Genomic DNA, 11343 nt, shown 5'->3' with positions numbered 1-11343 from the left:
TCAGCAAAAGAGCGAGCGACAGCAACATGGAGTAGGAGAGCTGAGCACGCACAGATGTAAATAAGTAAATGGATCCATTGAAAATCTGAGGAAGAACGGGATCTATTCACAGACTCAAATTACTTGGCCACAAAATACTTACCACTTAGCAAGAGAAGAAGAGTAACCACACCGGGAAGGAGCCTGGCAGATACCAGTCTTTGTCAAGAGAGCAAAGTAAAAGCATCAGGGATCGCGGGACAGATGGAAAGCGTGCGCCCCACCCCTCCATGTCCATGAGATTCCTGCGAAAGAAACATCACACGGACCCAACTGAGCGGCCTTCTGCAAAACTGTGCTCTTCAAAACTGTGCAGACTGTGACTGAGGAACCATTTCAGACCGAAGGAGATTGAAGGCACAGACCGGCGGACACAGCCTGGGAGTCCGGACCGGCCCCTCCCAGCCCTCGCAGGGATGTCACCGAACCAGTCAGAGAAACCTGCGGGACTGAGGGGCACATGGCTGGGACGTGTCCCTGCTGCTGTCCCGATTTGGATGGTGCGCTACGATTCCGTAGGATGGTGGCTTGTCCGGAGGAGACACACACTGTAGGATGAAGCCAGTGATGGGCATCAGGCTTACAACTTACTGGCAAACAACCAAGGGGGCAAATGTTCTTCATGCTGGAACTGACGATTTTCTGTGAGCATAAGATTGTTCAAAAAGAAAATACAGGGGTGCCTGGGTGGCTTAGTCGGTTAAGCGTCCGACTTTTGCTTAGGTCATCTCGCGGTTCGTGGGTTCGAGCCCCGCGTCGGGCTCTGTGCTGACTGCCAGCTCAGAGCCTGGAGCCTGTTTCAGAGTCTGTGACTCCCTCTCTCTCTGACCCTCCCCTGCTCACGCTGTCTCTCTGTCTCCTAGAAATAAATAAAACATTAAAAAAAAAAGAAAGAAAGAAAGAAAGAAAATACAGTACTGTGTAATTCAGGCTTTTCTTCCAGGGAGCCTGCCTTGGCCCCATCAGATTTAGGCAGGGGCCTGTCTGCCGCAGGGCTGGGCCAGCCCCGGGCACTTGCAGGCAGCAAGCACTGGGGGGGCCCTTTGGTGACTTCGGGCTCCACATCTCCCGTGTTCCGGGTGGGAGAGGGTTTTAGAGCCGCAGCCGGGCCCTCGGGGAGGCAGCTTGGGGCCCAGGAGCACCCAGTCCCACAGGGAGCCTTGCTTCCTGGAACTCTGGGTGGGTAGCGCATGGCAAGAGAAAATGACTATCCTTTTTTTCTCTTCCTAACTCCTCTGCTGTCTCGGCCTTCTGACCTTGGCTCTTCGGGAGCAGGGCGATGGAAGGAGCTTGTTTCATCACGGGACAGCCAGAGGGACCACACTCACCATGGGCCTGACTGCAGAGGCCTTGCCCCAGATATGGGGGGCAGGAGGACCCAGAGCAGCTCCGCTGTGGCGATTCAGAAAACCAGAGGCCCCTGCTCCGTGTCTTGTCACACAGGAGCCACATGGGAGCCACGCTGTGCCAGGACACGGCCTGGAACTGTGAGCGCCCCATTAGCCCCTCATTCTCTCTGCGATGTGCCTGGGCTCCGGGGGTCCAACCTGAGGACCCCACTGCGCCATGGGGACTGACGGACTGCGCTGGCGTCTCCCAGGGCACCCAACCCAGTGGCGCAGGGGTGGGAAGGAAGGCGGCCCCCAGCTGAGGAAGGGACACAGAGGGGTGGCCACAGAGGGAAGGGGAGGGGATGCGAGGAAGGAATGTGGACCATGCTCCTGGCGGAGAGAAGCTTGCACATTCTCGATCCTCAACACTAATGAGGGTGGAGATGGGGAAGAAATAAAGCTGCAGATGTAGACAGGCCGGACCTCAAAGAGCTGCTTGAGCCACCTTTAAACTTTGGACACAGACTGGGGCCCAGGGAGGCAGCAGGGACACAGTAAGTATCTGTCCAATATTAGCCCCCAAGGCTACTGGGGGAGTGTGACTCTTCCAAGTAACCTGGCAAGTGAACCCTCTGTTCTCCAGGAAGGAGGTTTGGTTAGAGAGCTTTCTAGTAAGTGGTGAGCAATGTCTGAGGTTTTTTTTTTCACCCTGCAGCTTTTCACAGGTGTGTGTGCCTATGTGTGCATGTGTGTGTGTGTGCAATATACAGAGCTCCTCTGCAAGCAACTGAGAGTCACCGTGCTGTTAAAATGACTTATGTAGGGGCGCCTGGGTGGCTCAGTTGGCTAAGCATCCAACATCGGCTCAGATCATGATCTCATGGTTCATGAGTTCGAGCCCTGCGTCGGGCTCTGTGCTGACAGCCCGGAGCCTGGAGCCTGTTTCAGATTCTGTGTCTCCCTCTCTCCCTGCCCCTCTCCTACTCGTTCTCTCTCTCATTCTCTCTCTCTCACTCTCTCAAAGATAAATAAAACATTAAAAAAATAATAAAATAAAATGACTTATGTAGGGGTGCTTAGGTGGCTCAGTCGGTTAAGCATCCAACTCTGGGTTTTGGCTCAGGTCAGGATCTCATGGTTGGTGAGTTTGAGCCCCCATCAGGCTCTGCCCTGACAGTGTGGAGCCTACTGGGGATTGTCTCTCTCCTCTCTCTGCCCCTCCCCTGCTCTTTCTTTCTCTCTCTCTAAATAAATAAATAAACTTTAAAAAAGTTAAAAAAAGGGACGACTGGATGGCCAGTTGGTTAAGCATCTGACTTTGGCTCAGGTCACGATCTCATGGTCCGTGAGTTCGAGCCCCATGTCAGGCTCTGACAGAGCCTGGAGTCTGCTAAAAACTGTGTCTCCCTCTCTTTCCATTCCTCCCCCATTTATACTCTCTCTCTCTCAATAATAAAACATTTAAAAATTTTTTAAAAAGTTAAAAAATAAAATAAAATGGCTTACGTAAAATCACGGCAGGGGAAGCATCTTCTGGCTTGGGTTCTCCTCAGGTCTAGGCTTGGCATGTCTCCCATGGAGGGTCCACGCAGCTCTGGCAATTCACCCACAGCCCTGAGGGAAGACCAGTCCATCACACGCTTTAAATTTTTTTTATTGTTTATTTATTTTTTATAGTTTTTATTTATTTCGAAACAGAGAGAGACAGAGCATGAACAGGGGAGGGACAGAGAGTGAGGGAGACACAGAATCCGAAGCAGGCTCCAGGCTCTGAGCTGTCAGCATAGAGCCTGATGGTGGGGCTTGAACTCACGAACCGCGAGATCATGACTTGGACCAAAGATGGAGGTTTAATCAACTGAGCCACCCAGGCGCCCCTCATCACACACTTTAAACTTGTACCCATCACCAGTGCCAGTAGCACCTTCAGAAAGAGGTTTTTTTTTTTTTTATGTTTATTTTTAGAGAGAGAGAGAGAGAGAACAAGCAGGGGAGGAGCAGAGAGAGAAGAGAGAGAGAGAGAATCCCAAGCAGGGTATCTGCTATCAGCGCAGAGACCAAAGCAAGGCTTGAACTCACATTCAACTGACTGAGCCACCCAGGCGCCCCATCAGAATGTTTTAAAAGGGAGTCCCGTCTTGTGAATAGCATTTGCTGTGCATCATGTTTGTGTGTGTTAAAAGTCCGATATCATTAACGGTAAACATTTAAGATATATCACTATTTTTGTAAACCTATTTTGGTATTTCATCATTTTAAAAAAAATGTGTATTTATTTTTGAGAGAGAGACACGGAGTACCAGTGGGAGAAGGGCAGAGAGAGGGGGAGATGCAGAATCTGAAGCAGGCTCCAGGCTCTGAGCTGTCAGTCAGCACAGAGACTGATGCGGGGCTCGAACTCACAAACTGTGATCATGACCTGAGCTGAAGTAGGACGCTTAACCGACTGAGCCACCCAGGTGCCCTGCTATTTCATCGTTTTTTAATCGCTTCGGTGGGCCTCTGAAAATGCAAGTGGCCCACTGTCTGTCAGCCTCTGAGTTAAAAAGCAGGTTGGAAGATGCAGTCTGGTATCTCAGTGAGGGATGACCCTTTCCATTGACCCTCTCAGACCCTCTGCGTTCACTTAAACCCCTCCTGGGATGGGCAGCTCACTACTCTGCAAAGCAGCTGGTCCATCATCAGAGTCTCAGCTTGTTGTGAAGCCCCCCGTCGTAAGGCAACAGAGCGATCCTGGAAGAGGCCAGCAAGTACCTAAAACTGGCCATCATGCCCCTTCTCTGAGTTTCTTTCTCCTTTTTCTCCCATCTTCCTCTCCAATATGGTTCCTGGACCTTTTTTAACCTTCTGGAAAATCACCTTTCGAAAGAATTCTGCTTGTTACTGTTCTCATTAGGGTTCAGTTCCCAGGACAAAACATGTTCTCAAGGGTCCTGCCTGTGGTCAGATTGGTCACTATTCAGAGACATGGACTCACGGGCTCTTTGCAGCCACCATACCTCATTTGTTGCCAATGTTGAGCTGACAGCCACTACATATCCGGCTTCCCTTGTCCCCTGCCCACTGTCCCTGGTGGCCACCTGCGATGGACTCACGGACACCCCTGGTGGAATCTACGGGTTCCATTCTTCCAGAATGAAAGATCTCCTCTGCTGGCCCTGTCCGGGAGGCCTCAGGCAGTGGGAAGAGAGGGCTGAGGATGGTTTCAGCCAGGAGAGTTGTGCCGCTGTTCACGAGTAACCGCCCCCTCCCCCGGGACATGTCCACGCACGAACACCTCACCCTCAGAGTGCCTTCTTTTCCTGCCAATTTCGGGGAACAAAGAATGATCTTGATAACAAAGCCCAGAGGCAGAAAAATGAGGAGAGAACTCTAAAAGGCACATTTTCATTTTTAAGTAAGGTTTTTCGGTTTTGGTTTTTTTCCATCTCCAACGTTGTTGGGAAGTCTGAGTTATATAAAACAAACTCTGGCCACCCCACCCATGTCAGCCCAAACAACATGAAAACTTCTGGCCCAACATGGGGCCATCCCCCACGCCTACCCTGGCCCTGCACAGCTGTTTCCTTTTAGTTTCGCTGGCCCTGTAGCAACAGAAATGTGGCCCGCCTGTGGAGGCCGAGAACTTCCCACACTCTCTTCAAAGGTAAGAGCATCCAGGGTACACACCTCCAAAAATATTGCAAAGGCAGTCTCAGCCCTTAGTCAAAACCAAAGACAAATGGCTTATAACCTTGGCCTCTATAACCCTCTCAAGATAGTCATTTGTTGCTTTCAAATCTTGTTGGCCCGGTGCTGTCATTCAGTCAACCAGCACTGCCAGGCCCTGGGGCACACAACACTGGGAGACGCAACACACCAACTAGCCACGTTCTTGGCTCTTATGGGGTACCGGAGTCCTGGGTTGTAAATCCAGCTCAGACATCTGGCACTTACATCCTTTGGGGCAAGTTATTCAAGACCCAGATTTCTCATCCATAAAACTGGGCAATAAGCTCTCCCCCAGCTATACATGGGATCCTTGCAAGGACACACAGAGACCCCAAGTGTGAGGCAGCTTGGCAACTTGCAAAGGTATAGGTAGAGGAGGTCTTGTCTGAGAAGCCACACGGCCTTCAGGGCTCAATGTCCTCTGTCCACCCCTTTATTCTCTCCACTGCAGGGGCAAGACAGTAAATTACCTGATTTGTAAATGTGCAAAGGATAAACTAGGCATGCTCAGCTCAGTTATACCCTCGGCTATAATAGCATACCAAGAAGAAACAACAGATTTCAATCTACCTTACTAAAAGTCCCTGACTCCTGAGAGAGTCTAAGAATTCAACAAATGTAAATCTGGCTGTGCTATTAGGAATCGTGAGGTTTCTAAATCATCCTAGCCCTGCACAATCTTGCCAGGTTTTGCTGGTTTCTCTTTCTGCCCCCCATAGGAGCCTTCTATGTGCACCAAATCTAATCCTCAGCCCATAGCCAGAATCTGCAAATGTCCCCAGGGAAAAAAATGGCTGGTGACGGCCTGATCACTTCTGATCTCTCCCATCTCTGGAATTTTTCAAAGAACCAGCTTTTGGTTCCATTGGTTTTCTCTATTGATTTGTTTTCAATTTCATTGATTTCTGCTCTCATTCTTGTTTCTCTTCTTCTGCTTACTTTTGGGCTTAATCTGCTTTTCTTTTTCTAAGGTGGAAGCTTAGCTGACTGATTTTAGATCTTTCTTCTTTTCTAATACGTGTGTGTGTGTGTGTGCGTGCATTCAATTGCTATAATTTTTCCTCAAAGAACTGCTTTAGCTGCATCTCACAAATCTTGATAAGTTGTGCTTGCATCTTCATTTAATTCAAAATATTTTTTAATTTCACTTGAGATTTCTTCTTTGGCCCATGTGTTACTTAAAATTGTGTTGTTTAATCTCCAAGTATTTGGGGACTTCCCAGCTATCTTTCTGTAATTGATTTCTTGTTTAATTCCACTGTGGTTTGACAGCAGAACATTGTGTGATTCCTATTCTTTTACATTTGTTATGGTGTGTTTTACGGCCCAGAATGTGGTCTATCTTGGTGAATGTTCCATGTGAGCTTGGGGAAAATGTGTATTCAGCTGTTGATGAAGTAGTCTTCTAGAGGTCCTTTATACCCAGTCGATTGAAGAATTTGTGGTTTGGTGTCTGACACTAATTTGGGAGAAGTTTTCAGTCATCACTGTCTCAAATATTTCTACTGTTCCTTTCCCTCTTTTTCGGGTATTTCCATCACACGTATGTTATACCTTTTATCATTGTCCTACATTCCTTGATATTCTGTTTCTCAAGTATTTGTTCTCTTTACTTTTTATTTTGGGAGATTTCTATGGACATATTCTCAAGCTCAGAGATTTTTTCCTCTGCCATGTTCAGTCTACAGATAAACTTGTAGAGCATTCTTCATTTCTGTTCGTGTTTTTATCCCTAGGAAATCTTTTTGGTTCTTTCTTAGGATTTCCATCTCTATGCTTACATTTCCCATCTGTTCTTGCATGCTGTCTACTTCATCCATTAGATCCCCTACATATTAATCATGGTTGTTTTAAATTCCCAGTCTGTTAATTCCAATATCCCTGCTAGGTCTGGTTCTGGTGTCTGCTGTTTTTGTCTAAAGCGTGGTTTGTTTGGTTTTGTTTTTGTTTTTGTTTTTTTTGCTTTTCAGTATGCCTCATACTTCTTACTTCATGGCCAAACATGATGTCCTGGGTAAAAGGAACTGTGGTAAATAGGCCCTTAGCAAAGTGCTGATGAGGGAATGTGATCTGTGGTGTGACCAGGTCTCTCTTTTAGTGTGCCTCTCCTGGACTGTAAACTTCACGCTGCTTCTCAGCTACCTGACTCTGACTACCCCCTCACACACATACACCCCTAGGTGAAACAGGATGGCTGGAGGAGCCTGAGTTGGGTATTTCCCTTCCTTCAGGTCAGTTAGGCTCTGGGTAAGTAGTTTCTCTTGAGGGCAGGCCTTGTTAAGCACAGAGTGCTCTGGGGCACATGGGTGGCTCAGCTGGTTGAGCATCCGGCTTCGGCTCATGTCATGATCTTGCAGTTTGTGGGTTCAAGCCCTGCGTCGGGCTCTGTGCTGACAGCTCAGAGCCTGGAGCCTGTTTCAGATTCTGTGTCTCCCTCTCTCCCTGCCCCTCCCCAGTTCACACTGTCTCTCTCAAAAATAAAGTGGTCATGTGTCTCTTTCAGGAAATGGCTGCTCTCCTTCAGCTGGGGGGCAGGGGCTGCTTCTGCCTGCTCAGAGCATTCAGGGGAACACTGGGAAAGAAGGTCCCAGCTTTGTCCCAGGTCTCAGTCCCTTTCTTTGCTGACAAAAGCCCTGACTTTGGCAATGGAAACTGGCCACAGACGCAGCTTGTCTCCTTCACGGCTCTGCCACTCACGTACAAGAGCGTCCAAGGTCTGAATGTTAGCACAGTCTATGGAGTAGCTGCAGATCAGTCTTCTTAAACTGTACCATGATGCCTGGTTTTACACCACACAAGTTGATAGTCGGCCGATGAACCTTTTTTTTTTTTTTAAGGCTTTTCATAGTTAATAGAAGCCAGTCAACTAAACAATTCCCATAATTACCACTGACTCCATGCTTCAATGTGGTAGAGCTTTCACACGACCCAACACAACCCCTCCTGGACCTCATCCCAACCCACCACAAGCAAGTTTTGGTAAGGATGACACTTATCACCAACCACAGAGCCTTTGCTGCCATTTCCAATGACTGGTTTCGTTTCCAGGACCCATTTGGAGGCTCTGCTTTTTTAAGGCCACGTCTGGTACTAAATGCTTAGTCTGGGTCACTCCCCAAGTCAAAGCCTGAGACAAGGACTCATGTTTGGTAGTTTATTTGGGAAGTGGTCCAACAGGGAAGGACTGGGGAGTAGGGGGGAGTAAACAGGGAAGGGAAGGGCTGACCACAGTCATGAGGTCATGAGGTCAGGAGGCACGGTCCAACCGGCTTATTTTGTCAAGTGGCCAAGTAACTCTCAGAAGTGTCCACCGGAGGGTCAGATGGGGCCGCCTCTTCTCCACGGTTCCTGTCCCCCATGGTTGTGGATTGCCTCAGGAGGTGTTAAAGTCCCCACTTTTGGGCTGCGCATACTTCAAGGCTGAGTGGGCTAATATTCTAAACTGATGTATTTTGTAGGCTTGAATTTACATGATTTGGGAAACCAAGAAATCACAGAAACAGTAAGACCAACTTAGGGGCGCCTGGGTGGCTCAGTTGGTTATGATCTCACGGTTGGTGGGTTCGAGCTCCACTTCGGGCTCTATGCTGACAGTTTGGAGTCTGGAGCCTGCTTTGGATTCTGTGTCTCCTTCTCTCTGCCCCTCCTCTCCTGCTCGCACTCTCTCAAAAATGAATGTTAACAATATTTTTTTTAAAGACCAACTTGAATATTCTAGAACACTGCACTCCCTTATGTTTGTTTAACGGCCGCTAAGGACGGCTGTTTCTGTTGGAGGAAGTGCTGGGTCTTTCCAGGACAATATTTTTCCAAGTCTTTGCCAGTCTCAGCCATCCATTTTCTCCTCCTTTATTCTGAAAGCTACAATAATCACACATTTCCAATAAATGCCTTTCCTGGACAGACCTTGCTCACTGGGTGTTCCATTTCATGTGTGATGTACACTTAAAAAAATTTTTTTTAATTTATTTATTTTGAGACAGAGAATAAGTGAGTTGGGGGGAGGGGCGGCAGAGAGAGAGGGAGACAGAGAATCCCAACTAGGCTCCACGCAGGCAGCGTGCAGAGCCCAACACAGGGATTGAACCCAAAAACTACGAGATCATGACCTGAGCCGAAATCAAGAGTCGGACACTTAACCGGCTGAGCCACCCAGGTGCCCCATGATGTGCACTTCTTACAGGGAGGGGTGGCCTTTAGGAGAGGTGGTGGCAGAGACAGATGCTAACATATTTCTCACTTTCGTTTTCACTGTAACCGCTCAGCCAGTCAGCCCAGTAGGGCAGTGGTCATACACCCAGCCTGGCAACGCCTCATCCGTCTGAGGTCTTTAATCATCAGGACTGAAGCTTCTAAATGTGATTCAAAGTCTAGCTGCATCTTAACCACTGTCAGTGTTCCATCACGGGCAGCCAGCCAGGGGCGGGGGGGAGCACGCTGTCATGGTGCCTGGAGGGACAATCGCTGGAGAAAAATGAAAATCGGGGGTACATGGGTGGCTCAGTCGGTTAAGCGTCCGACTTTGGCTCAGGTCATGATCTCGCGGTTCGTGCGTTTGAGCCCCGCGTCGGGCTCTGTGCTGACAGCTAGCTCAGAGCCTGGAGCCTGTTTCGGATTCTGTGTCTCCCTCTCTCTCTGACCCTCCCCTGCCCATGTTGTCTCTCTCTCTCTCTCTGAAATAAATAAAACATTTTTAAAAATTAAAAAAAAAAAAAAAGAAATGCAACAGATTTCTGTGCATTGATTTAAAAAAAAAAGAAAGAAAAAAGAAAAATGGAAATCCAGGTTGCGTTCTCAAGAGGGCGGCAGCTCCAAGTCCAAGTCCAGGAGAAGGAGGCACGCCAGGACCTCTGGGACCAGTCTGTAACAGCTTCAGCTCACATTATGTTCCTTCCATGAGGCTTAAATTCCTAACTCCTCACCCTACTCGTCTAATCGAAATGCAGAGAGAAATGCCATGGCTGAAAAACTCACCCTTCAGGAATCAGTCCTTCCCCAGGGAGCTGTAAGATTGATTGGGGAGTTTCAGTTTGGAAAAAAATAAAGATTGCTCAACCTGGGAGCAGACTTAATTCCAGCACACTGCGCTGTGAGTCGAACACAGGCTTACGAGGAACCTTCTGGGGCCATCAGGAACGGCCTTCCCTTCTGTCCCCAGAGTGTGAGACAGGCTGAGTAATCAGATGACAACATCTCGCAAGCAGCCTTCTTCCCGCTGATAAAACAAGGAAACGTTACGCAACACCAGGGAGCGGTTATAAAATACAGAGCAATTACAAAACGAGTAATAAGAAAGCTTTGGCTAAGGGCCAAAGCAGCTGCCAAGCACCCTGACCCTAGGGCGCTCGGCGTGGATTTCTTGGGAGGGCAGGAAGCAAGAACTGGGCTTCCCCAGGACTGAAGAAGGTTCACAGCCAGGCAGAAGCCATGGGTTTGTACCTGGGGCACATGCCTCCCTTCTCTCCCTCAGAAGCTCCACATCCATAAGAATGAACCGCGTGTGTGTTTATTTTCAAAGTTCTACAGGGGAAAATTTTTTCACTAAATACATTATCATAAGCAGTTCCTTTAAGCCATTTTTCTGGCAGGTCCTTATTCTAGTGTTTCTGTTGTTGTTGTTTTGAACTCCTACAGTGGGAGATAAAGGAGTCTCCCTGGAGGGGCACGGCCAGAGAGGTACCCCTCGGACCTCGTCTCTGGGCTCGGCTGCCATTCGCTAGACGAGGGGCCAGCCTTTCCAGGGGGCCAGCGAACAGCGTCTTGGCTTACAGCTGAAGAACTCTAGCCATACCAAACCACACTGGAAAATAGACTTTAATTTTATGTTACAAATGTCGCCTCAAGTTTACAGCAGATAAGAAAAATATATACAAACCACGTAGAAAAGGAAAAGTGAGAAACACGCAGCCGGCGTTCGCGCCGACGTGCGAGTCACCCCAGGAATCCGACTTTCTGTCTCTTGGGCCCCAGGCTCTCCTCCTTGTGTAGAATGCTCTGCAGGGAGGCGTGCAGCACCTTGCCCACTCGCTTGCCAGTCTGCAGGGCAGAAGAAAGCACACACCCCCTTGTGAGGCACACACACACTCGGCCCGGGAAAGCTTCCCTCGCTGCCTGCCAGCCGTTCCAAACGGCACTGCTCCATCTGCCTCACGGGACTTCCACCTCATTAAACAAGTCAATACAAAAACAACCCCCGAACAACACAACAACAGAAGTTACCTTCTGGAAGAATCTCCACGCTAAAAACAAAAGCAGAGAACGC

The 11343-nt window shown here is 48.7% G+C and overlaps 2 protein-coding genes across 2 annotated transcripts in view; both read right to left on the bottom strand.

The window, feature by feature from the left end:
- CLEC3B (C-type lectin domain family 3 member B) overlaps positions 1-2979 on the bottom strand; it is a 12136-nt gene extending 9157 nt beyond the window's left edge. Inside the window, exon 1 of the mRNA XM_077777377.1 lies at positions 2877-2979. The gene's annotated coding sequence lies outside the window, so the exon portion shown is untranslated. The remainder of the gene's footprint in view (positions 1-2876) is intronic.
- Positions 2980-10879: 7900 nt separating this feature from the next.
- Positions 10880-11343, bottom strand: part of EXOSC7 (exosome component 7) — a 34921-nt gene continuing 34457 nt past the window's right edge. Inside the window, exon 8 of the mRNA XM_077777374.1 lies at positions 10880-11117. Coding sequence (XP_077633500.1) covers positions 11013-11117 — 105 coding nt within the window. The 3' untranslated portion in view covers positions 10880-11012. The remainder of the gene's footprint in view (positions 11118-11343) is intronic.

The sequence above is a fragment of the Crocuta crocuta genome, unplaced genomic scaffold, assembly GCF_008692635.1.
Source record: "Crocuta crocuta isolate KB4526 unplaced genomic scaffold, BGI_CrCroc_1.0 scaffold77, whole genome shotgun sequence".
Lineage (NCBI taxonomy): Eukaryota > Metazoa > Chordata > Mammalia > Carnivora > Hyaenidae > Crocuta > Crocuta crocuta.
Note: the sequence above shows the minus strand (reverse complement) of the source record. Positions and strands in the feature narration are given on the sequence as shown.